Raw genomic sequence first — 27,309 nt, forward strand, 5'->3', positions numbered from 1 at the left:
CACAGAAATAGGACCACTCACCTGGTTTGGGATGGTCAGTGATTGGTCCGGAGACAGTATAAAGTGACTCTTGCTGTGGGAAAGGGAACTGTAGAGGCCGAAAACAAGATAGGGCCTGATAAACAAGGTCTAAGGGAATGCATCAGACATGAGTGTTATTGAAAAGCTCAAACATCTGACTTGTTACAACAAGTCTACATAGCTCTACCAATAGTGGGGAATTAGTGAGTTGCATTCTTTTGCTTACATGACAATTTTAATGTTTTAAAAAATAATGTGATGAAGAGGCTCTGCTATATACATATATGTTCATCATAGTTAAATCTTTAGTGGCCGTAATGAGGCAACCAAAGAAGCCTCTTGCGGGCTAGAAAATTCCTGACCCTCAAACCACATTGCTGAGTATTTTTTCTAAATAGTGACTACTTGAGAGTATGTTTAAAAACAGATGATGAATGCTTCCTATAAAAGTATTTGCTTTAGGACTTTTATAAGTTTGTGCACTTTGAAAAAATACTTGCATATATTCAACACTTCACTTCAAGTGCCTAACTGCTGCTGAGGCAATAAACCTAGGTCATAGCCAGAAAATTTTTGAAGCACATGTTGGAGAATTGCCTTACCACATATTAAAATGAATTTTGAGCCAGGAGCAGTGGAGGCTGAAGGGGGAGTATCGATTGAACCCAGGAGTTCAAGTCTAGCTTGGGCAATAGAGTGCGACTGTGTCTCTTAAAAAAAAAAAGAATTTTGAACTCATATTAATTAAAACACTTTGCAGGTGGTATCAGAATCAGTTCACATCAGATGAGGAGATCAAGGGAAAATAGTAGAAGGTTCAGGAAAGTATATACCTATAAAATTGGTGTGCATTTTTAATACTATAAAAATGTAGTATTATAAAAAACAGATTTCAAATCTATAGTGAAAATATGAATTATTCCATCAACAGGGTTGAAATAACTGGAAAAATATGAAATTAAATTCCTGTTACAACTTACACTAAAACATGCACTAGATGGACCAGAAATTTAAGTCTAAAAAAATGAAGGTGAAATACTAACAAAAAAAACTAAAAACATATATAGGTGGGGAAGGCTTTCCTAAGTAAGACAAAAAGTCAGTAAAACATAAGACTAAAACATTTGATTCCATAAAAACTGCATGAAAACTTTTACACTGAAAAAAAACCCCTTATAACCATCATGAGCAAAGTTAAAATTCAAACAGCAATTTGTGACCAAAATAATCAGGAACAAATGTCCTTAATATAAGACTTTTTTTTTTTTTTTTTTTTTTTTTTTGAGATACAGTTTTACTCTGTGGCCCAGGTTGAAGTGTAGTGGTACGTATGATCTTGGCTCACTGCAACCTCTGCCTCCCGGGTTCAAGCGATTCTCATGCCTCAGCCTCCTAAGTAGCTGGGATTATAGGCACATGCCACCACGCCAGGCTAATTTTTATATTATTAGTAGAGATTGGGTTTCACCATGTTGACCTGGCTGGTCTTGAACTCCTGACCCCAGGTGATCCACTGGCCTTGGCCTCCCAAAGTGCTGGGATTACAGGCCTGAGCCACCACTCCAGGCCAAGACTCTTTTAAATGAAAATAGAAAAAGAGACACAATAGAAAAATTGACAAATGACATAAATAATTTGGAATAAATATGTGAAAAACTACTTAATCTTACTTATAATCACTTATAATTAAAAATTAAATTAAAAGAAGATGTATTATTTTGACCAATACATTGACAAAGACGAAAAAGTTCAATACACAGTATGGTAAGGGTATGAGGAAATTGACACTATATGTTGCTGGTGGGAAAACCAACTGCAAAAGTTTCCAGAAAAGCAACAATATGTGGCAAAAATCCTTATAATCAGAAGAAAAATAAGAATATTTCCATTTTGAGAAATAAAAAAAATCTAAACACATGCAGTGCTTTTGAGAGTACATTGTTTGTTCTTCCTCCTATTGTTCTCAAATCTATTGACTTGTAAAAATTTGGCAGACCTAGAGACTCTTATATGAAAAAAACAGCCAATATACTTCTTTCTTGGTTGCTTGATAGGATTTCCTAGGAAGGACCTTGTTAGAATAGGATTATTAAAACAAGGCTGCATAGTCCTTAAGTGTCAAGTACATCTCGATAGCAACTTGTTCTTTACTTTTGTATTATTAAAACAAACTGATAGCCAAAATTGACACATTTATGACTAGATCATGAGGGTGAGGGACCAAGGAGCAGGTGGAAGAAATGGCTAATTGCACCAAACAACTCTTTGCCATGGATCATTACCTAGAATAAAATTGCTCAGGCTCATTAAACTGTTTTGGGCATGAAATACTCTGAAAAAAAAAGTTGGTCTACCATAGTATTTGTAGATACTGGTAGATGCTAAAAGATAATTGACTCTAACCTCTTTTTAGGAAAGATGATGAAGTTGAGACCTAGAAAGTTTGACTTTCTCAAGGTCATACAGCTTATTAATTCAGTTGTATGAATTCATAGACAAGTCACAACGCTGTGGCACGTATCTTCCTAGAATCCAGAACACCACCTGTCTTGCATTATTTCCCAAGATACCTGTTGTATAAGAGCACCACCAGATGTTGGGCTTTTCGGCAGCTCACTACCCATCAATCCTGACTGTTACTCCAGGGTATGGAGAGAGGCTGCTGCTAACCTAAGCTCCAGTTATAGAGTGGTGTCTGGGGTGAATGTGTCCTATGTGGTGTCCAGTGAAGGTGGTAAATGATTCTCAGCTGCTTCTCACTGCACTGACAGCAGGGTCATTTTGTGAATGGGTAGGGAGCAGCAATTTGAGTGAAATCTCACTCAAAATCTTGTGTGCTAACATTTTTCTGCTTTCTCCTGGGGAAGCACTTTTTTGAAAGAAGCCACTCCTGAAACATTACCCTGAGTAAAGCTAAGCATGAAGCATTTTAAGCCAAGCTGATCATCTAGATTATCTTTTGCTGTTTGATCCTGCAAAGAATGTGCTGAGATGAGTAGTAGTGCTGTATCACATAAGTTGTCCTTTCGTTTTCATACATTGGGCGCAAGCAAATGAAATCTCTTTACTTCTCTCATACCCACAGGTAAAGAGGAGTGAGTGCAAGCATCATATTTAATTCTGTTAATTACAATGTAAGTGTAAATAATACCAACAGTGGTGCTCTAGTTTCAACTTCTGTTTGATGATTGTCAGACCCAGAAATCTAACAAACAGTACATTATTCAACGAATATTTCACATTGTCCGTTTGTAGACCTCTTTTCTTTAAACAGTCTAGCCAATTATATTCTCATATCCTTGTTTCCTATTATCTTTTGTAGCCTCCTCGACATAATCATACTGTGACTTGTGGGAATTTTTTCCCCATCTTCCCTTTTCCTCTGGGTTCAGGCTTGGATATGTACAAATTTTGTCCCTCTGCATCACACGAGGACCTTTTCCATTAGGCCTTGTATTCAACTTCCCATGCTTTCCTGAACTCATTCTTTATTATCTCTTATTTACTTTTTATTCAGAATTTTTTTCTTTCTCCTTATTTTTTTAGATATTAAAAAAATTTTAAATTATTAATATAATTTTTGGTGGACAAATTATAATTGCATACATTTATGGAGTATAATGTGATGTTTTGATATATGTATACATTGTGGCATGATTAAATCAGGCTAATTAATATTTATCACCTATCATTTTGTATAGTGAGACATTTGAAATTTACTCTCTTATTTTGAACTATGTAATGCCTTATTATTGATTGTAGTCATTCTGCTGTGACATAGATCTCAAAACTTACTCTTCTTGTCTACCTGAACTTTTGTACCCTTTAATCAACAACTCCCCATTCCATTCCTCTCCCCCACTCCAAGTCTCTGGTAACCATCATTTTACTCTCTATTTCCATGATTTAACTTTATTAGATTCCACATATAAATGAGATCATGCAAGAACCCTTTTTCTGTTATTTCTTCTGCTTCAGTCAGTCTTAGAGCGTCTTTCAACATTAATATACATGAAAGCTACACAAAATCAAGGCACTTTTATTGATGTTGTAGAAAAAGTTATATTCACAGGGATAATTATTTTAACCAATAATTAACCTTCAAACTCAAGATGTATTATCAGTTTCCAATTAAAACTGATAACTCCAATCATTCTCCAGGAAATATCCACCTTGGAGGAAGGACCCAACATTTCTTCCATATTGTTGTATAACAGAGCAGAGTTCCAAGAACAAATTGATATTCAATGAGGAGATCAAACCAAACACTAGGGAGCAGGAAGATGGTCTGTCATGACTCTTCCTAGGTTTTAACATTTGTTTTTCTATTTTGGAATTTGGTGCTGTAAGGAGGAATAGTGTCTACTATGCTCAGAAACAGGGAGAACATGGTGTGAGTACAAGGGCTATAAAGGGTGCTCAATATACTAAGAAAAGGCCAGAATCTTCATTATATAAAGTCCTTAGCTAAATTCCAGATATTTTTCATAAGCGCATTGGAGCAATAGCTTAACTTTAAAAGGAGAATTATAAATAGGTATGTAAAATATGCATGTAGAATAATTGAGCACCATTTTACGAAATATTCCCGAAAAGATTCTGCATAATGTTGATGTTTAATTACTTTCTTTAGCTCAACTTAAGTTCTTTATTAATAGTGGTTGACCTATATGTTCAGTTTTGTTCATACCAACTGAAGTTTACAACTGATTAAACTGAGGGTATAATCTCTTATGTTTTGTGTGATCTGGACCTGACTACAGAAGCAATTTCCCAGGTCACCTAAATCCCAGTTAACTGAATGACAAATTAAGAATCATGATACCGATAAGACCCAATCTCTAAGCTGTCACCTGAATATGATGATCATCAATGTCACTTTTTTCTTTTCTTTTCTTTTCTTTCTTTCTTTTTTTTTTTTTTGAGACGGAGTCTCACTCTGTCGCGCAGGCTGGAGTGCAGTGGCATGATCATGGCTCACTGCAACCTCCACCTCCCAGGTTCAAGTCATTCCCCTGCCTCCACCTCCCAAGTAGCTGGGATTATAGGCATCTGCCACCACACCCGACTAATTTTTGTATTTTTAGTAGAGATGGGATTTTGCCATGTTGGCCGGACTGGTCTTGAACTCCTATCCTCAAATGAACCGCCTGCCTCAGCCTTCCAAAGTACTGGGATTATAGGTGTGAGCTACAGCGCCTGGCCAATGTTACTTTTAATATAACTATTAAAGCTATTGGCTCTAGAAAGAAAGTAAATGACAGATAATAATATTTTATTGAGTGCTTCCTACCATATCAGGAACTGTGCTAAATGCTTTATGTGCACGAGATAACTATTATCATTTTCGTTTTATGGATATAATCATACTATTTTCTGAATTTTTCTCTAAGACATGATCTAACCTCTTGTCAACTAAAATTTGGGCTTGTCTAAAACCTCAGATATGTAGATTTTTACAGAATGAGGTGAGGCTCATAAAATAATTTTTTTCCTAATAGATTTTCTAATACTTGATAGTTTTGATTTATATACAAAATTCACTATGAAATTTAAAAATCTACCCACAAAGATATTATCAGAGTAAAAAAAAAGTGAGCCACATTTAGTCTTTTTAATTTTCTAAACCTCAGAAAGATTTTTTATTGTTTTAATAACAGCATCATCATAATATATTAAGATGCTGTGCTGTCCTTTGTAGGGAATGGTGGAACAAGGGATGATGGTTAGCCATCATAAATACAACCAGTACTGTGAGCTGATTTCAGGAGAGAAATTAAGCATCCATTATTTCCTGCCAGATTGCTTTCAGGATTATTGGGAAATAAATATTTCCTTGTGGAAGGCTAACTGCTCTTAGAGCAAATCTTCAGTCTTCACCTGTGTCTCTGGAACTACTTCACTGACCAGCCCAGACTATGTGTGATTTATAATTCAAATAAACATTGATTTATATTTAAGACATACTTTATTGAAAAATTTTAATTATACTCACTTTAAGTTAAAGATCAATTAAACCTGTATTAGTCCATTCTTGCATTGCTATAAAGACATATCTGCAACTGAGTAATTTAAAAAGAAAAGAGATTTAATTGGCTTATTTTCTGCAGGCTGTGCAAGAAGCATGATGCTGGCATATGCTTGGCTCTTGAGGAGGCCTCAGGAAATTTACAATCATGGCGGAAGGTGAAGGGGGGAGTAGGCACGTCACATGGCCAGAGCAGGAGCAGGAGAGAAGGGGGGTGGGTGCCACACATTTTTAAATGACCAGATCTCATGAGAATTCCATCACTATTGCAAGGACAGTACCAAGGTGATGGTACTAAACCATGAATGAGAAACCACCCCCATGATCCAATCACTTCCCACCAGGTCCCACCTCCAACACTGGGAATTACAATTTAATACAAGATTCGAGTGGGGACACAGATCCAGACCATATCAAAACTTTTGTCTGATATCTTCTTTAAATACCTAATGAGTATAATCGTCTCATGGAAAAAGGAAGCTCTGGGGAACCTAATGTACAGCTCACTCACTGCTGTCATGTCAATTGCAGACCTCTCAAGCAAGCACTGCTGGAAGAAAGAAGAGCTAGCATCTCAGTTCTTTCGGTCCCTCTGTTTGCATACACTGACTGTTCTTCAAGAGAAGAAGCAAGACCCATTTTTGGGTCTGACATATGGCTACTTACTAGTTACTTCCTCCTTCACTTCCAGTACTTCAGTAATAGGAGGTGGTAATACAGAAAGCATGGATGTTTAACTGAATCATGGGTGTATGATGGTAGCATTATTGTTATAGTGAAAAGTTAGAAACAAATACATGTTTAATAATAGGGTGCTATTAACCAAGAAAAGGTGAGATTTGAATAGCTCTTAATACATCCACTTAATGACAATCTGCAGACATAAAATGTGAGAGTAAATGATATTAATAAAATAATATATTGAGTAAAAATAAATGCATTACAGAAAGTATCTTTAAGATTCTATTGCAAAAATAAGAAGACTATATTTCTAACATTGACAGTAACCATTTCCATTTGGAGATATAAATGTGTGATTTTAAATTTCTACATTAAGCATGAATTACATTTAACAAGGAAAAGAGTTGAAGCTATTTCAAAATAATATAATGGATCAGTTCACATGGCCAAATAGATAAGAAATACTCCTTTTAAACTCAAAATTTAATAAGACATTCTCTGGAGGTCATAGTGCCAAAATTGTATGTGTGTATGTTTATACCCTTACCTTCTTCCATAAAAAGTATTAAAACCATGATCATGAAGGTGGTTTTCCTAGGGCGAGGCTCATCCATTGCACACCGGATGTGCTGACCTCTGTGATTTCCCCAAATGTGGGAAGCTCAACTGCATAATTTGTGATAGTGGGGGACTGCGTTCATGCTTTCCCCTTAAAAAAAAAGTTTTCATGTGGATTTGGTAGAGATTGTTATACATTGTCCCAAATAAAACTATGTCTTTATGTTTTTAAACAAAACATTTCTTAGTTAGCATATGCATGGACATTTTGCTTTCCCATGAGTGAATTTGTTTCATTTTGTTTTTTAAAGATCGAACAGTCACATATTTACAGAAAAGATGGACGCACAGACAAAGACTTTTTTTTTTTCTTGAAACACTGGAGAGTAATTTCTGATCTGATGTCTCACATTTCTTTCGTTGGATCACCTAAAAACAAGGATATTCGTCCGTATAACTACAACACTAGCATCAAGGTTAGGAAATTAACATTGATACATCACTATCATCTAATACTCAGAACCCATGCAAGTTTCTCAGTTGTCCCAGAAATGTCTTATATAGTGAAATAATTTATTTCAGAATCACACATGACACTCAGTTGTGTCTCCTTAGTTTATTTCACTCTGTAACATTTCCTTAGCCCTTCTTCCTTGGCCCTTTAAAGTCCTATAATATTGTATCATAAATAAGCACTTTGGGGAATCAAAGTAAATGATCCTTCCTCAAGATTGTCCATAAAGTTAAAAAGCAACATACGATCTTCTCAACTTTAGTCGGTTTGAAAGTAGTCAGACCTGGTTTCATATCCACACTCTGCAACTGAGAAAGCCTTTGCTCTACCATACCCACAGTCTTCCCTCTAGAGTATAGACCTTAATTAGAAAGGTAGAAAAATATTGAAATAGGTGATGAGAAGAGAAAAGTAAAAATATGGCAAAGAGAATTTGAGATTTGGAAATGTGCTGTTTCTTTCAATCTTTATGAGGCTTAAGATGGGTTTTTGGAAGACATAATATTTAGGACATACTTTATATTATGTCTCTGTGACCAATATATGTGTTGTGAAGATAATTTGATGCTTTTAGTTCTTTAAATATTTCTTCTTAAATAAACCCATTCAGTCCATTAACCGTAGTTAATGTTTTCCCATTGGTTTGTACATGTCATAGTTAAAGACCAATGTAGACTAGCGGGGAAGTAGAAAAAGAAAAATTAGTACATTCATGAATTATTCTCTGTTCTACTTTAGACAAGTTAATTTTCCTTAAATTATCAGGTTCCGTCTTAATCATAGGCCATTTGTGGTTATCAAGAAATAAATGTTTGTATATTTGGCCTTCACAGTCTTACATTTCCCACTAAAAGCCAATTCAATCAGTCCTTTAACATCTTATCACAAAACATTCAATGTGGGAATCAAAATTTTTAAAAAATGGATAATTCTTAGATTTATAAAATTGTTCTCCCAATGAATATTAACTAAGACTTGAGAAAAACTATTCTATTAGATTAACATTCAAATGTTCTAATTATATTAAGAGGGTAACTCTTGTTCCCAGAATAATCATTTTAGAAATTAAAGAGCACTTATATCATAGCACCCTGGGTGGGTAAATGAAACTTCATCGAAAACATGGCCCCCAGAAATAAAGCCTCACCCAAGATTACCTTTCATTTTTTAAGACCAGAGAGTAAAGGATTATACTCCTGTGGTATGACATGCAGCACTTTGGATTTTCCAGTAATATGAATGAAAAGAAGAAATAGCTTAGATTTTATAAAGACTGTTGTTTCACTGATTTCACCAGTTTAAAACAACTTGCTTGCAGTACTTTACAATTATAATTTGTACATTAAAAAATTTAAATTACCTTAGTAATAGATTCTCCTTATAAAAAATTATAACTTTACAGATCAAGTTGACACACCCTTTGATTATTCCCCTCTCTAATGCCCCCATCTTAGTCTCCTCTCTAGAAATAGTCACTGTTAACAATATAATGTATATGCTTCCAGAATTCTCCATAGTGTTGCTCATAGAAGAGATATCTATGTTTGTATTTTAGCATAAATGATATATACATTATTTCACCTGACAACATGACTTAGACATTTTTTCAGTTCAAATAGGTTCACTTCATTTTAGAAAATTGCAGCATGTTCTTCCATAGAAAGGATGCACAATTATTTCTTTAGTCATTCCTGATTTTGTGAATATTTAAATTGTTCTGAATTTTTCACTGTTACAAATAATATTATGATGAAGATTCTTGCACTTGCTTCCTCAATATCTACTCCAAAAGTCAGTTGACTCTGAGGTAGATACTAACAGTAGAATTTTGAGGTGACAGGATATGCAAAATGATCCATGAATGCACAAAAGTTACATTTAAATTCCCTTCAGCAGTGTATAAATATACTTATTGAATTTAAATTTGAATTTCCTCCATCAAGGTGAGGTTGAATGCCAGTTTATATAAATCTTGATTATTTTTATTAGTTCTTCTGTGAGTTACCAGTTTATATTATTGGTCTATTTTTCAAATAGATGATTCTTTTCTTTCTTTAAATGATTTGTTGATTCTAATCCTTTATTATTATTTAGGTTGAAATACCTTCTCCTAGTACTTGTCTTTTCACTTTTATACTGCTGTGATTGATGTAGTTAAACTCATTATATTTTCTTTTTTTTTTTTTGTTTTTTGAGACAAGGTCTTGCTCTGTCACCCAGGCTGGAGTGCAGTGGTGTGATCTCCGTTCACTGCAACCTCCACCTCTCGGGTTCAAGTGATCTTTCTACCTTAGCCTCCCGAGTAGCTGGGACTACAGGCACTTACCACTATGCCTGACTAATTTTTTTATTTTTAGCAGAGATGGGTTTCGCCATGTGGCCTAGACTGGTCTTGAACTCCTAGGCTCAAGCAATCTGCCTGCCTCTGCCTTCCAAAGTGCTGAGATTACAGACGTGAGCCACCTCGCCTGGACTCATATTTTCTTTTATGGCTCTTGCTTTTTGTGTTTTATTTCAGAAGGTCTTCCTGACTCTAAGGCACCACATATTTGCCTACATTTTCTTCTAATAATTTCTTATCATTAAAAATTTTTAAGTCTTAATTACAATTTTGTGAACAATGGAAGATGAAATCAAACTTTTACTTTTTAAAAAGGGATAGCTAGTAAGTCTCATTGATTTGAAATGGCATACCATTATTTTCCCATTGATTTGAAGTTCCACTTTTATCATATTTCATAAACATATGTGTTCTATAGATAGATGCATACATATATACATACATATTTATCATTTAAATAAACATATTGGTTGGTTCTATGATTATTTCTCATTTTACAGACAAGGAAACTGAGGCACAGAAATATCAAATAACTTGCACAGCCACACATAGTCAAGAAATAGTGGAGCAAAAAATAAAACCTATGGATCTAGATTTAGAGTCTGTGGCCTTAATGACTATACTTTCTATAAATTTTCTGTTTGTTTGTGAGTCTGTTTTTTGAACTCTATTCTGTTTCTTCAAACTACTTGTGTATTGTTGCATTAATTCATTAATTTCCTTCCCAATTGCATTTTAAAAACAATCAATGGCAACATATAGAAAAGTCATTGTTTTTTATGTTGTTTTTGTTTCTTGCTATCTTGCTGAACTCTCTTCTTAGCTATAAAAGTTTTTCCTTTGATTATCTTGAAATTTCTATCATTTTCTCTGTAAATAATAACAGTTTACCCCTTATTTTTCAACATTTATACAACTTACTATGGTTTCACTTATTTATTTCCATTGGCTAGGATGTTCAGTCTAATGTTGAATAGTAACAGTAGCAGTGGGCATTCTTGTTTTGTTCTTGACCTTACAATATTTCTAATAAATGTCACGTTTGCTGTATTTTGGGGTAGGTACTCTTTATTAGATTAAGGAAGTTTCTTTTTGTTCTTACTTTTTACACAAACAGATGCACACACAAGTATATTACATATACATACATAATCACAATTGTCTTTGGGCATCTATTGAAACTGTTTCTCTCCTAAATCATATGATTAAGTTAGCCAATTATATTGGATTATATTGGTTGTTCATTATTAAAAAGCTATATTTTGTATTCCTGGGATAAACCTTACTTGATCATAGTGCATTATTCTTTTAATTGATTGCTGAATTTAAATTTCTAGTATTTTATTTAGCAATTTGCATCTATGTGACATTTGCTGTGGTTTTCTTTCCTTGTGCAGTCCTGTTTGAAATTTTTAAAAAGCTAATGCACATTCTTAAAAGACTTTTTTTATTTTTTAAAGAGTTGGTCAGAGTTGCCTATGAAATTTTGTAGACCTGATTAAATTAGGGGAGAGGGGAGTATATTTGAATAACGTTTCAAGTTTTTTCTGCCTTTGTTGAATTGATTTTATTTTCTTCCACTTTTTTGTGATAGTGTAAAAATTATAAATTGTATTTGTGTTTTTCTACTAAATGCCATTCAATTAGCCCTTGAATGAAATATATTTTCTATTAATATTCAGAATTGGTCTGTGTTTCTCTACATTTATTAAACAAAACCAAAATGTTCGTATGCTTTAGTTTTACTTAAGTATTTCTTCCCATTTCAATTGTCTTCCATATTGACCTAATTTGAAAGTTTATTCTACATTGTTACTTTAAAAATTCCTGTCATTGTTGTTTTAAAAAATCAACAGTTATCTAGAATTAATAATATAATTTAACTTATTTTTTTGTTCACCATTATTTTTCAGAGCTTCCTTATTATTATATTCATTTTTATTTTGGTTGGCAAAATTATATCAAGGAATTATTGTGAGTGGTAAAGTTTCTGGTTCTTTCATGTTTCATTTTCATTCTTGAATGATAGTTTGGTTGGATATAAAATTGCAGGTTTAACTTTTTTTTCTTGCTCCTTTGATTTTATTCATTTGTTAACAAGAAAATTGTATAGGAGATTTTGTTTTTTCTTTCCCAAAGATTTTAGTATTTGTTTCCTTTATTCTTGGTTTGGGAAATGTTAATATAATATCTAGGTATGGTTTATTATTTAAATTTATCTTACTCAGAACCTGGTTGGACCTTAAATTGCAACTAAACTAATGTATATGTTACCTTCCTTCCATTCCTGCTAATACTACTCCAATTGGGTGGATGATGGAGCATTTGAGTCTATTTTACGTAATTCCTAACTTTTATTTTATTCTTTTTATATATTCATCACTTTTTATTGCATTCTGGAATAAATTTTTGGATTAATATTACAGTTTAGCAATTTGTTCTTTGTGTCCATTCTCTTATTTGACCTACTTGTCGAGTATTCTATTTAAAAGATCAATATTTTAATAGGTGTGCTTTCCAATTGATTATTTTCTGTGGAATTAATATCCTCTCACATATCTCTGTGGATATGACTTGTAAATATTCTGAAGTCCTTTTCTGACATTATTAATTCTGGGCTGTAAATTCTTCATGTTTTAAAAACAAAGAACTCTATTATATCTCTCTTTAATGGTATTGGCCTTCCTCCAACACTTAGTGACTCCTGCGTGTTCATCCGTTAGCTGAGATTCCTTATTAGGCTCTTTGTTCTATGTGATCCTGCAGGCTGCTTAGAGAGAGGGACCAGATTTGCTGCTGGAACTTGTATTTCAGTCTGTTTTCAAAAGTGTATGGGAGGGGATGAGGATACTGCTGGCAGAGTGCCTCACAGATAAGCTCCTGTTAGGGGAGAGGCTGTCTCATTCCTATTGGTAGCTCCACCTATTCAGGGTGTCCAGGATGCTGCTTTATTTCTCTGATTCAAGCTTCCATACCTTTGACTCCCAGCTGGAAGCAATAACTCCTGTTGCTACTCTTTGACTCCAAATGTGGCCTAAGTTGGTAGAGGGAAGGTGCACAGTTCAACCTTGCTCTTCCTACTGCTCTCCTGTAGCAAACACTGTTGTCTTTTGTATCCATTCCCAACATTTATTGGCAGCACTCTCCTATTCTTGTTTTGAGCTGGTTTTAAATCCTCCTTCTAATAACACCTGCTTTCTGTCTTTCAAATGTCCTCTCAAAGTTTATATGGTCCTCCAAAGCTTGATACTGTTTCCCAGCTATATGCATTAAAAAATCTTTTCTAAAATTTTGAGATTTCCAGTGGGAAAAGGAGACTACAATCTATTTCCATTCTACCACCTTGAAATGGAAACCAGCGTGTAATCTTCAAAACCTTGGGAGGATGTTTTGAAAAAAATGAGTTTAGCAGACCAGTTTGCAGGACTGCCATTTATGGTTGTGTATGCTGCTCACAGTATGAAGGCATCCAGCTGAGGAGGTAGCCAAGAGCTGAGAGCAAGGACATTGTTTCTTCCTATCTGTCAGAAAGCAACTGACAGGCAGGAGGGACTCTTTCTTTCTAATTCACACAAGGATGTCCTGTGGGTCAGCAGTCACCCTAGTCATTTGAGCTTTAAATTACATTATGTATGATGATGATTCTGCGGGTGTATACCTAGGTCAAAATGCATCAAATTATTCATTTGAAATATGCCTAGTTCCTTGTACCTCAATTATACTTTGATAAAGCTGGAAAATAAAGTAAAAAAGTTAAAGACATTTTATTGTGCAAGTAGTAAAGTGTGTAAAATGTTCTGTTGGATTTAGAGGATAAATTTTTAAGGTTTCGTATTTTACAAATTGGACAAGATATAAAAGCTTTACCTTAGTTGACAAATAACAATAATTCTAAAAGAAGATGCATTCATGAACAGGATAGTTAGAGGACAAAAGAGTTAAAAGGAGACAGTAACTAGCTGTTAATCATCTTTTCTGATAAACAAAGTGGTATAGTTAACAATCTGCTTTGGATATCTTAGGGAAAGCCCTAGGTAGAGAGGCAGAAGGATGAACTAAAGCTGTGCTGTCCAATACAGTAACCACATGTGGCTATTCAAATTTAAATTAATTAACATAAAACAAAATAGAAAATAGAAATTAGGTTCTTCAATCATATTGCTGTATTTCAAGTGCTCCATAGTTCCATGTGACTAGGGGCTATAGTACTAGACAGCACAGATACAGACTAGTTCCGTCATCACAGAAAACTCTGTTGGACAGCACCGACCTAGCTGATCTCTTAATTTAGATTCTCTACATACCAATAGTTTTACCTCTGTAGATTACTACATTAAATGTAATCCCAGATTTTAATTGCCAGGGGTTCTAACAGAAGATAGAATATGGGTCCATACTGGTTGCAGTATAGGCATTCAGGAATCAATAACATTGATTGGTGATCAATAACATTGATTGGAATAAATAATGTTGTTGATGAATGGATACATGAATGAAGCTAGCAGTGAATTCCCACTATTTGATAAAATACTGCATTCATTTATCCATTCATTAACTCAAGAAATATTTATCAAATACCTACCACTTGCCAGGTACTGGTTCAGGCACTTGATCAGGAAAGTAAACAGACCAAGATTACTTCCCTTCTGGAGTTTACGTACTGGAGGATGGGGTAAATATTGTAAATAATAGGCATAATAAATAAGTACATCATATCACAATTTGATTTGCTCCTTGACTTAAGGAGCAAAGGAGCTGTTGCTCCTTGACTTAAGTTTTGAAAGGTGAAGTCTAGCTCCTGTGTTAAGAAGACATTGTAGTAAGCCAAGGACAGAAGCAAGAAGGCTGGCTGGAGGCTGTTGTATTATCTAGGTTGAAGATGATGATGGTTAGGTCCAGGGTGGTAGCAATAGTAATAGTGAAAAGTGGTCAGGTTCTGGATATATTTTCTGGGTTGAACTATAAGATTTCTGAATGGGTTGGATGTGGATGTGAGAGAAAGGGAGAAGTCAGAGTTTCAGCCTAGCAACTAAAAGGATGCAGTCAGCATTAATGGGGGTGGGGAGGACTACAGGAGGAGCAAATAGAGGATAAGATCAGAAGTTGAGTTTTGAGCATGTTAAGTTTGAGATGTTTATTAAACATAGAAGTAGAAGAGTTGAATGAGTTGCTGGATATACAGGTGCAGATTTGGGAGAATAATATGGAGTTGAAATAGGTTACTAACAGGTAAGCAAATATATTCTCTGTTAATGAACCAAAGTCTTTGTACATCAGAAGGTAGAATTGGCTGGCTGTGAGTTCAGGTAAAAATATCATCATTTTGTTCTTAGCATGAGCTAAAAGACCTGTTAACAAATTTTGCTTTGCAAAGATTTACAAAATATTCAGGCATTACATTCAGTTTTAAAAAGGAAATATTTCCTGCAGACATTGATATTTAGTGTGCAGAGTTTTTCTGTGATTTTCACAGAAAGCACTTGAGCATTTTTGTTAATATCAATGCTATGTTAGGACAAATGCTGGTATTATTTTCTCCCAGGCCCATAATATTTTTAACAGTTAAACCCAAATCACTGTACTTTAAATAGACTTCATTTACCACTGCAGCATAAATAATCTATTTTTAGTCATTGGAAAGAAAATCTTGATGTTAATTTAAAAGAAGGAAATAGTAAAATGTAAGTACTTGAGTATTAGGCCTGAGTCTCATAAAAACAAGTTAATCAAAATTGGGGAGCATTATAATCTTAACAGGATGACGTCAAGGTTCTGATGTCTTGGATTCTTAAGGGCAGACATGGAACAGTCCAACATCTGTGCCAGAATGACCTCTGTGAAGCATAATATTTCCTTTTAAATGTTTAGACATCATGATAGTTTTCCATGGTTTTAATTCATAAAATATGGATTTTTTAAAAGCCACAGAAGCATAGCAATTTTTTTCAGCTGTCCCCTTACCGTCTGTACCTTGCTTTTAACCCCTATTAACTCCTAATGTGAACAATTCAACTAGCGCCTTCTTTCAGAAATATGACCATCTACAAACATCTCTGGATAAGGAAATAAAATGACAAGGAAAAAGTTCACTGACTCTGAGCTAGGGTCATGAAATCTAAAGGTATTAATAGGAATAAACTAAGATAAGAAACATCAGATAGTTTCTTGTGGTTTAACTTCATTGCTTTCATAATGTGTTTACTATATTTTTCTCTTGTTAAGACTCTGGCTGTTTTCTAGGTCAAATATATTCTAGTGATCCATGCTGTGCAAAGAACCCTTATTTTATGATATCCAGAAAACTGTTTTGGAAGTCTCAGAGGAATCATGTGAGTTAACATAGGAAACTCATTCAGTCTGTTTATTTTCAGCTGATTTGCTTTCTTAATTGAGTAATCCAAAACTGGATATTTATGTAAAAGAAAAGATATTTTGCTATGTTTATACTTAAGCATAATTAGCTAGTTATTTTTCTGTCTCTTTAGTTTTACGGCCACTACACACAAACACAGTAACCAATTAGGTTATAATAGAACAAGATAATTCAATGGCTTGGTTCCTTATTCTGTATATTAAATGCTAAATGGAAAAAAAATTTATGTTGAATATATGAAATTTTTTCTTTCCATGAGATTATAAGTTAGAGAAACGGGGTGTGGGGCACAATAGTGGGCTTCACTTTGTACCCTGAGAGCAGCAATTCTAAGATTCACACGTATGCCAGAACATGGAACTAAATGCAGACTCTTTGGCCCTTTGCTCGCAGATATGTCCTTTCTTGCTAATCTGTTTACTCTCTACCAAGAGCCAAATGTATCATCTTCACATTTCTTGCATATATTGTGCTCATTTTCTATTCTGTGGCCACTGTGAAGACTTCAGGTATAGATGAAGTTATGTGACTGAAAAATAAACATCCGAGTAACTACAGTCTTTGATCCCTCTTCCCATTCCCCTATCCCAGACTTTCCTACCTCCACTTAACTGCTCTTGGGCCACTGTGATTATGAGAGGGGTAGTGGAGAAGTGGAGATGGTAGAAAAGTGGTTTCTTTGGAATGAGTAAAGGGATGGGGGCAGCTTCTCTGCACCCCCAGAAAGCAATGGGTTACAGGAGAGTAAACACACACTGGGCAGTGGGCTTGGCTTGAGTTTGAGAGAGAATTTTCTAGAGTTTAGAGAGAGGAAGGAAAGAAATTTGTTGAAGCAGCTGCTGTACACAGCTATAGCAATACTTATCTATCTATCTATATACACACACACACACACACACACACACGAGGTTTAATTTGTAAGATTTAATAAGATTTAACCTTATTTGTAATTATTTTTGATTATCAGCAAGATTTATATTAAGGTGGTACACATCAGGATGGGCAAACTAGTTCTTTACAGCTGTTATCCCCCCTGATTGGGTCAGTGTCTCTTCTGTCCAGCCAGTGACCCTGCCATTCCAGCTGTGCAACCTCTCCCCTGGAATTCTCTGGGCATCCTCACAATCCAGAAGACAAAGGGGTCAAGCTTGGTGCCTCAGAGGGCCTCAAAGTCACTTCAGTACTATAGCTGGCATCCTCAGAAACTCACTTCAGCACTATAGCTGACATCCATTCTGATTAGTTGTTAAATATTTAAAATCCCACCTCTGTGATCTATCTGGAGCTGGGCCCTAAGGAGATGAGATACTTAGAAAAGGCAAGTCCATGTGGGCTTCATAGTTGGTAGGGGGAGAAAGAGAGGTGGTAAGAAGTGTGGAAATAAAAATGGGGCATGAAAAGGAGACTGAAGGGTGTGGGAAGAGAGGTGAAGACACACTGCTGAAGAAGGGCACTGTGAGCAAGCGTGGCCTACGTCTGGATGGCCTGGGGTAGCCATGCCTTTGCTTTTCATGCCTCACTTTTCAAGTGAGGACCTATCCTCGCTTGAAAGTTGTGTAGGAACCTTTGAGAAAATCCTTCCTGTTGCCCCTCTGAGCATGCACACCCCATCCTCTCTTCTGCTAATCTCCTGTGTTGCATGCACACACTTTGCCCTTGTTCAAGCGGTGCTCAGTAAGAATTCTCAAATGTTTGCTTTCTAATGTGTATGTCCAGGCAACTTCATGCAGTGAATCTGGAGATAACCTAATTTATTACCTTCATTTTGCAAATGAGAGAATAAAATGGGTCTAAAGAAATCAAATAATTGCTGTATGTCCCTCAAATCCAGGGATGATTCTCCTACTAACACTGTAGGTCTCAAACTGCAGGTTTCCTGAGGGAAATTATGTTACAAATCAGGACAAGCTTCTCAGTTGGTTCTGTGCTTTGAGAACAATGGACTTTGTTTTTTTCTTATGAAAACTTAGAAAAATATTCAAAATATTACATTGACTGAAAAAATCCATATGACCACATTAAAAATATATACGTGAACATAATTTTAGGCAAAGGAAACATTCTATGCCCAAGCCAATAAATTATCTTCTATGGTGTCATGAGAGGCAGTTAAAGAATAGACTCTGGATCCCAAATTGCTTGGGCTCAAATTTTAGCAGAGCAATATTTAACAAGTACTTAACTTCTCTCTGCCTTGGATTCCTTATTTGTAAAAATGAGAATAATGTACATTTTATAGAGTGGGTCGGATGATTATGCAAGATGATAGAGCAATGCCTAGCACACAGTAGGGCTGCTTGTATTGTTATTATCACAGTTTTTGTGGGCTGAGGTTTTTTTATAGACCAGATTCAGAGAGTAAGAGGAACTTGATTTCCTTCAAATCGATTTGATAAGTACAAAAGTGAAAGGTCAGATAGAGAGGGAGGTCATGTGGGGTTATTACAGTAAACAGTAAATCCTGCTTGAATTATGTACCCAATATGTTAGCTACAGAAAAATTTGAAAGTACTAAACATTTTGTCACAAATCAGCTTGTTTGGGCCAGTCCTATTTTTATCAGCATGTCTTATCTCTCTTATAAGCAAATCATGTCCAATCAAAGCCAGAAAAAAACAAAGCTAACAAGTATTCTGACTCAACACATTTTTTTGTAACGCTCAGAAAGCACATATTGTCTTGGTTATCTTCTGAAGAGATGCACAAAAACCTATAATGAGGACTAGGGCTCACATTAGAATCTCAGAAATAGAGGCTAAATTACCATTTCCAAAAGGGGAACTTTTCACCTCAGTATTAAATCAAGCCTCAGAAGAAAATGAAAATTATTATTAGTAATTCTGACAGTTATTTCACTCTAAGATGGCTGAAATTCCTAGATTTCTGCTTTGTAAAATAATTTATTTATTTTATAAATGTATTATTTATTATTTATTATTTATTTATTTTATAAATAATTTATTGATCCCAAATTCTCAACTACAGAAATGATTCAATACCTGATATTACTCCTGTAAAAATTTAGCTTTCTACTTTAGGATGTAATAGATTTTTCCCCAAATAATATTTAGATTCTTTAAAAAAATATGTTAATATGCATAAAATAACTGTAAGTCATCAGAAAGATGTATTAAGAGCTGAATACCTTTAGAATGGCAGAAAGGACTTTCTCTTCAGAGTGCTACTAAATTCTAGGGAGAGAATCTTTATCCCTTTTTAGTCTTCATATATTTGCTGAGACTTAGCAAAAATACTTTGAGGGTTCTAGTTAGCTTGATCATGCCTCACACTTCCTGAAGAAGGTTGCAGTTGTGGAGACCACACTAAATTCCTGAAGGAATTCCAACTAAAGAATCCTTAAACATGCTCCAACTGACTGGGCTGAGGAGATTTTTTGTTGTCTTTTAGGTGAAGAGCTAATGGCAGAGGGAATTTTGGGCCTCCTAATCATAGGATCACCATTATCTTTATTGGCTCTGTTGGAGTCTAAGTGCTTTCCCAAATAAAATGAAAATTAGAGCAGGAGTCAGTAGCATTTCCCTTCTCAAAATAATGTTTGATTTGAATTACTTATAATTATTTAAGGCCCTCGAAGAGATTAATGTAAATATTTGAGAAATTGGCTCCCAGGAAACAGAGAAATGACTTCAAAATTCTGAAAATTATCTTCTAATTCTCTTGGGAATGCAAAGTGTGTGGGTAACCTAAATATCAAGAGACAGGAAATATATTTGACAATTGGAAAGACTGCTATTGAAGTGCATCCCTGTTAAATCAGTGGATCAAAAAGTAACAAGAAAATTATGTGTCTAAAAGGGAATGTAGATGTTAATATAAGTAACAATGGCAGCGTGGATGTTTCAAGAGGATATTAAAAAGCAATAGATTCAGACCTTAGTTGTGCCAGGTCTGGTAAAGGCAATGTAAATGGAAAAGACATTTCTTTTGAAAGTTTTGTAATGATCGGATGACAGGGCTGAAGGGACTGAGAAGGAAGGAGGAAACTCTTTTCCAATATCTTCAATAGGATATGCCCTTTTCTAAATTCATTTTTATGTTTCATATGAAAATTCTTTTAATAGGATGAGTACTCCTTAGATAGATAGTGTGGTTAAAGCAATTACTTCCCTTTAGTACAATCCTGCCAACAATTCATACTAGTAATTAATAACATGCTGAATGAATATTTTTAAAACTGCATTTTAAAAAACTCAACTCATAATTTTAAGAAAATATTTCAGTAAGCAGTGGCAGGGAATCATTGCAGACACTCACAGAAAAGAAGCAATAAAAATCGGTCTGTTAAAATAAAACCAAGCAGGATCAGAGACAGTGTATAGTGTCATTAGATTCTTAGGTCATTAGATTATCTTGGCTGGCTCTTTACTTAGATGAGCCATGTTGCTTGCTTTGGGGCCTCCAGGCAAACCTTATGTGGCAAGAATTGACGTATGAATACATTTTCAGTACACCACTTCATGTTATTTCACAGGCCTCTGACATTTGGCTGTCCCCCAAATAATCTCTAGTAGGTTTCATCAATGCCTTCATTTTTCTTTTGTAATACTTAATAACTTCTTTGGGTGGTTTTTTTTCTTTTGGGTAGTTTTTATTTAAGCAATTTTTCCATACACAGGAGCAAGGAAACACTTGAATAAGGAGTTAGGCTCTCCTAAAGACTCAAACAATTTATCTTTGTAGCTCCAAGAAAAAGTGGGAGTAGGAGAGAGTAGACATGATCAGAATTCATTCCAAGCCAGCGTTTTCACTCTTTCCTTGCTTCCTTGCCTATAAATAAAATTTGGGGTGGGGAAAATATTTGGAAAAATATTTGAGCAAAAATTTTATCCCTATTCCTCCTCTTCCTCCCAGCCGGAGACCACCCAGGGGTTTGACTGATGTTTTCTATTGGAGAAGTCTGAAGGAATCCACTCTTGGGTAGCTTAAGTATATCTGCTTTAGTAGGCAACATTTCTGAGCCACACAGAAATGGAACCAGTTTTCTTGGTTTGCCTCCAAGTTGACCAACTTTGAAATTAATTAGCTGTGAGGCTTAGAGCAAACCACTTTAACTCCTCTAGACCTTCTGTTCTTTTCTGATAAAAAGAAGAAGAAAGAATAGATGTTCTCAAAGGTCATTCTAGATAAAGATTTCTCAATTTCAACATTATTGATATTTTTGACTGAATATTCTTTGTTGTGATGTGCTGTTGTAGGCATCGTACAATATTTAACAGCATTCCTGGTCTCTACCCACCTGATGCAGTAGCGTCCTTCCTAGTTTTGACATCCCCAAATGTCTCTAGCTGTTGCCAAATGTCCCCTGGAGAGACACTGAAAGATAAAATACAAGATACCCAGTTAAATTTGTATGTCAGATAAAGAATGAATCATTTTATTATATTTAATTGGACATATTTATACTAAAAACGTACTTGTTTTTTGTCTGAAATTCAGATTTAATTGAGCACTCTGATGATTAATTTGCTAAATCTGGTAACCTTATTGGTGGGGTGGGTGAGGTGGTGGGTGAGGTGGCGCAAAATTGCTCTCTCCTCCACTCCATTGAAAAACCAACGTTCTAAGCAAAAGATTTTTTAAAAATATATGGTTTTGTTCTCCTTGGAGTTTTCTGTATTAGAATAATTAAAGGGGTAGACCAGACTTCCATTAGATCAGATTTTTGGAAATGTTCCTGATTGATTAATTTTGTATTCATAGATATATCTATTCTAAAAAAGAGTATTTTTCAACATTGTTAGGATAGGGATGTCAGACAATGACCATTCCTTTTAGCTACTGCTGATTTCTCTCTGAGAAGGCTTAAACATGTGCTTAGGGCATTGATAAAACAAAAACTAGAGAAAGAGAGAAAGGGAGACTTTGTTTGAAAGAATTAGATTTTTTAAAAAGCATCAGTGTAGTAGACACTATGGGAGAAGTTCTAACTTTGTGGAACTTATTTTGAATTCCATATGAAAGTGGGGTGAAGGATAATCTTTTCAGTGCCTACGGATTTTGAGTTTCTAACCCTGGCCTGATTTTAGGACATTTTACCCCACATCAGTCATAACAGAAAGAGGGTTTGCCACAGGTAATTCACTCCTCCTTTCTACCCTAAACTCTTGAGCAGTTATGTATAAAGGGCAGTTCTATGAAGAAGTGTACATGTAGAGAAATGGATAATCAAATGAAACAGAGCTTTAGGTACATGTCTTTGTGTTGTGCCAAACTCAACACACTGCATTTTCAATTTGAGCCAGACTCATCTGACCAATTTAGGATCTGGCATTTTTTAATTTCCACTCTTACTTGTTGTCTTCATGATAGTGTGGGGCTTGAAGACTCAACATAAGGATGAGGGAGTCGTGAGGATGTTGAAACTTGTAAAATATGGAAGTAATAACTGTAAGCCTACAGTGCTCATAGATACTAAAGGATATAAAAAATATTTTATCATTGTTATTGATAAAGATTTTTTCAAGTGCTTTCCACAGGTATGAATTAAATGCTGAAAGAAGGCTGAACAGCATAAAATTTTTCCTGTCTTTTACAAACTTCCATATCATTTAGGAAAATAATACATGCAGATAAGAAAAAGTAACAAAGAGAATACTGGATAAAGAAAGAATACTTTTGGGTCAGGCATGGTGGCTCGCACCTGTAATCCCAGCACTCTGGGAGGCCGAGGCGGTCAAGAGATTGAGACCATCCTGGCCAACATGGTGAAACCTTGTCTCTACTAAAAATATAAACATTAGCTGGGCATGGTGGCATAATCCCAGCTACTCGGGATGCTGAGGCAGGAGAATCACTTGAACCCAGGAGGGGGAGGTTGCGATGAGCTGAGGTTGTGCCACTGCACTGCAGCCTGGCGACAGAGCGAGACTCCATCTCAAAAAAAAAAAAAAAAAAAAAAAAGAATACTTTTTTGTATAAGTGCATGTAAAATATTAAATGGAACACACTTATACTGAAAACTTACTTGTTCTTTATCTGAGATTCCAACTTAACTGAGTGTCCTGTACATTTATTTGCTAAATGTGACAAATAAATATATGTTACAACATATGCTAGATGCCAAAAGATTGTTTACATATTTGGCGTTCTAGGAGTTGAGAGGAGATACTGCTTCTTTCTCAATCTTAGCATTATTGGCATTTTGGGCTGGATAAATCTTTGTTGTTGGGGCTGGGGGCTGTCCTATGCATGGTAAAATGTTTAGCAGAACCTCTGGCTTTTGCTCATACATGCCAGTAGTACCCTCAACCCCTTTGTGGCAACCAAAAATGTTTCCAGACGTTGTCAAATGTTCCCTGGGGAGGAAATTCTCTCTGGTTGAGAACCACTAGCCTCTTAGTGTAGGGGAAGACTTAGAAGAGATATCACTTGAGCAGGGCCTGGGAGGATATGTGTTATTTTGCAAGAAAGAAATAGTTTTTTTGGAGAGCATTTTAGGTGAGGGGAAAAGCATAAATAAAGATGTCAAGGTATAAAAGTTGAGAGTAAGTCTGGGGTAGAGTAAGCAGATGAGTTTAACTATATAGTTATTGTTCATACGGGAAACAGTAGGATTGTAAAGTACTTTAAGAAACAGATCGTATTTTGTGACTCCGCCCATGCCCGTAGCAGCCTAATAGTATCTTGACCTTAGTAGCTGTTCAGTAATTCACTGGTGATTTGATTTGAAAGGTAAATGTATCAAGATAAGAAAGCCTTGAATGGAAGGTCTAAGAGGTAAAACTTTTTCTGATGGGCAATGGAGAGTCCTGGAAGGTTATTTGAACAAGGGAATGGCATGACCTTGAGGAAGTCAAGCTGTTCTGGGGTTGATTGGGGTCAGTTATCTCAATGGTGAGAGAAAGGAGTTGGAATTGAGAATAGTAATAGCAATCACCTTTAAAAAATTCCCCCCCACAATTTACAAAGCACTTTGCCTGCATTTTCTAATTTGGTTGTCCCAAAAATCCAGTATCAATTTCATTAAAAATTTTTCTTCTTTAGTTATTTTTCTTCCCAACTAGCAGTGATGTTTGGACATCTCAATAAAAATGAGCTTTGGATACATTTCATGCCATGAAAAAAACGCTCACAATTTTATTTTATTTTTTTGTCCTTCAAGTTGTGATGTCATCAAAGGGCCTGGGCAACTGATTCACCTTATGGGCAAAGATGGAGTTGAGTGGCACTCTGTCCTTGGCAGGAAGGAGCTTTTAAACCTGGGCTCCTTTCTCTGTCTGGGATCCGGGTTGAAAGCATTTCCTTTTGCTGCTTCAGATGAATAAGTGGCACTGTACAAGCATTAAAAGAGATGTCTGTCATATGAATTTGGCATTGTCCCCCCACCCCCCCAATCTCTTGAAAGTCTGTTTGTGGTGCCACAGGATTAGTCCTTGACCACTCTGTTCTTTCCATCACCAAAAAGGCCAGACAGCTTTCTTTCTAATGCTCCCACCTCCTAGGTACCCTTTCTATTTACTGTAGGATCGGATCTTATCCTGTGGAGAAGTTACATAATTTTGGGTGTTATGAGGTAATGCACGGCTCTTCTTTTTTTTCCCCTGCTGCCTCAAAACAAACATTTCTTGTTCCTTGGTTCCTCAATGTCTGACTGATGTTAGGACAAAGATGAGAATAAATTAGTTGATCCAACAAAAATGAAATGAGTAATTAGGAGAAAACTCAACTATGGCTAAAATTGGTTTCTGCTAATTAAAAACATTGACAAGCAAAAGATTGTCAATATGTTCTAGATTTAGTCATCAGGAAATCAGGCCTATTGTAGAAATGTTTCTCATCATAAGAAAAGACATGGGACTTCATGGACTCTAATTAAATTTCTTTAATCCATAATTTTGGTTAGCAGTATTCCATTTAGTTATTCTTTGTTGTTACTGTTTGTAGTTGGCAGAATAGCTCCCCTGAAGATGTCCACACCTTAATCTCTGACTCCTATGAATATTACACGGCAAAAGAGACTTTGCAGATGTGACTAGGGTTATGGACCTCAAGATGAGGAGATTATTTTGAATCATCCAAGTGGGCCCAATCTAATCCCATGCATCTTTAAAAGCAGAGCATTTCATCCAGCTAGAGGGAAGAGAGATGCTGCAAAAGGGAAAGTCAGAGAGATTCCAAGCATGAAAAGGACTCAATGCACTATTGCTGGTAGTGAGATGTAGGGTTCTAATATGAGGATCAAAGAGAGAATTTTAGGAAGTAAAGGCCTCTCCGCTGACATCCATAAAAAAGTAGAGACTTCAGTCCTACAGCTGTAAGGACCACAATCCTGCTAACAACCTGAATGATCTTGGAGACAGGTTCTTCGCAGGCCTCCAGTAAAGAACACATCCCTGAAACACCTTGATTTTATCATTGAGAGACTCTAAGCAAAAGAACCAACTAAGCCACACTGTACCTGGACTTCTGATCTGCAGAAACTGTGAGATAATAAATGGATGTTGTTTTAAGCCTTGAAATTTATGGTAATTTGTCATGGCAGCAATAGAAAACTAATATAGAGTTCTTTGTCATTGTTTCTGTCTTCATTACTGTCACCACCATTGTTATGACTTACTGTATATTTGCATCACATGACATGGCCCCAAGTACCAGGCTTTGCCACTAGATTTGAAGCTTTTAAGGACAGAGATTTTTTTTTTCTCTCTTTCTCTCTTTCACCCAGGCTGGAGTGCTCTGGCCTGATCATAGTTCACTGTGACCTTGAACCCCTGCACTCAAGTGATCCACGTGCACCAGCCTCCAGATAGCTAGGACTAGAGGAGCGTAACACCAAGCTAGGCTAACTTTTTAAATTTTTTGTAGAGATGGGGTCTTGCTATGTTGCCCAGGCTGGTTTCAAACTTCTGGCCTCAAGCAATCCTCCCACCTCAGCCTCCCAAATTGCTGGGATTACAGGTGTGAGCCACTATTCCCAGCCTTTCTCCCTCTCGTATAAAATTTTCACCTGTGTAATCTCTAACACTTCAAACAGTTGTCTAACACATACTATGTGCACAATAGATATTTATTGAATGACTATATAGGGTTACAAAAGAATTTTCAATATTATCCCTGCCTTAGTGGAGCTTAAAAATCTAGTTGAAGCATCAAAATCTCAATTAACTCCCAAAACAGAACAATATATTTCAGTGCCAATGGAGAGGTCTAGACAATACATATTGTAGTTTTCTAGGGGCATAGAAGTTGCAGTGGGTACAGGTGGAAATAAATTTCATGGAGAAGATGGGCCTTTGGGTAAGATGACTAAAGAAGCAAAGCAAAGGGGAGAAAGACAGGAGAAAAAGACAACAGCTTTACAACTCTGTACGGGGTAATCCAAGATGACCAGTTTAGGGTAATCCAAGATGTACTAATCTTGGCTTGGGCCTGATGGTGAGTCTGCTGTGTCATCTGCAGTCCCTTGCCCTGCTGGAAATTACAGCGAACACTTCATAGTACAAAACACCTATCAATGGGGACTAGGGTTTCAGTTATCAAGGTTCTTGATCATTCCTTTTATTCTTCCATCTGGCTTTTTCTCTCATCAAAATGTGACACCTTCATGTTAAATGATGTAATACCTTACTTTTTAAAAATAAATTTTAATGCAAAAGGAATACATCTTCACTATAGACTGCTTAGGAAAAAATAAGCATAAAGAAAAAAAATCATACAGAATTTCACCACCCAAAACAACTGCTGAGTAGTTTCATATATTTTTTCATATTTTGTCCTTCTGAATCACTTAAATACTATAGTCACAAGATTAGTATTATGCCTAAGAAATAGTT

The 27,309-nt window shown here is 35.6% G+C and overlaps 1 protein-coding gene and 1 non-coding gene across 4 annotated transcripts in view; both read left to right on the forward strand.

The window, feature by feature from the left end:
- The window catches only part of FILIP1 (filamin A interacting protein 1), a 208,258-nt gene that overhangs the window by 12,518 nt on the left and 168,431 nt on the right, over positions 1-27,309 (forward strand). The window contains exon 2 of one of the 3 annotated variants that reach the window (XM_023219261.2): positions 25,837-26,001. The exons of the other annotated variants lie outside the window; for them this stretch is intronic. Coding sequence (XP_023075029.1) covers positions 25,999-26,001 — 3 coding nt within the window. The 5' untranslated portion in view covers positions 25,837-25,998. The remainder of the gene's footprint in view (positions 1-25,836; positions 26,002-27,309) is intronic. 3 annotated transcript variants of the gene reach the window in all.
- Positions 7,282-7,442, forward strand: LOC111547477. The gene has a single exon (XR_002733147.1). It is a non-coding gene; the product is annotated as a U1 spliceosomal RNA (small nuclear RNA).

Source organism: Piliocolobus tephrosceles, chromosome 5 (genome assembly GCF_002776525.5).
Source record: "Piliocolobus tephrosceles isolate RC106 chromosome 5, ASM277652v3, whole genome shotgun sequence".
NCBI lineage: Eukaryota > Metazoa > Chordata > Mammalia > Primates > Cercopithecidae > Piliocolobus > Piliocolobus tephrosceles.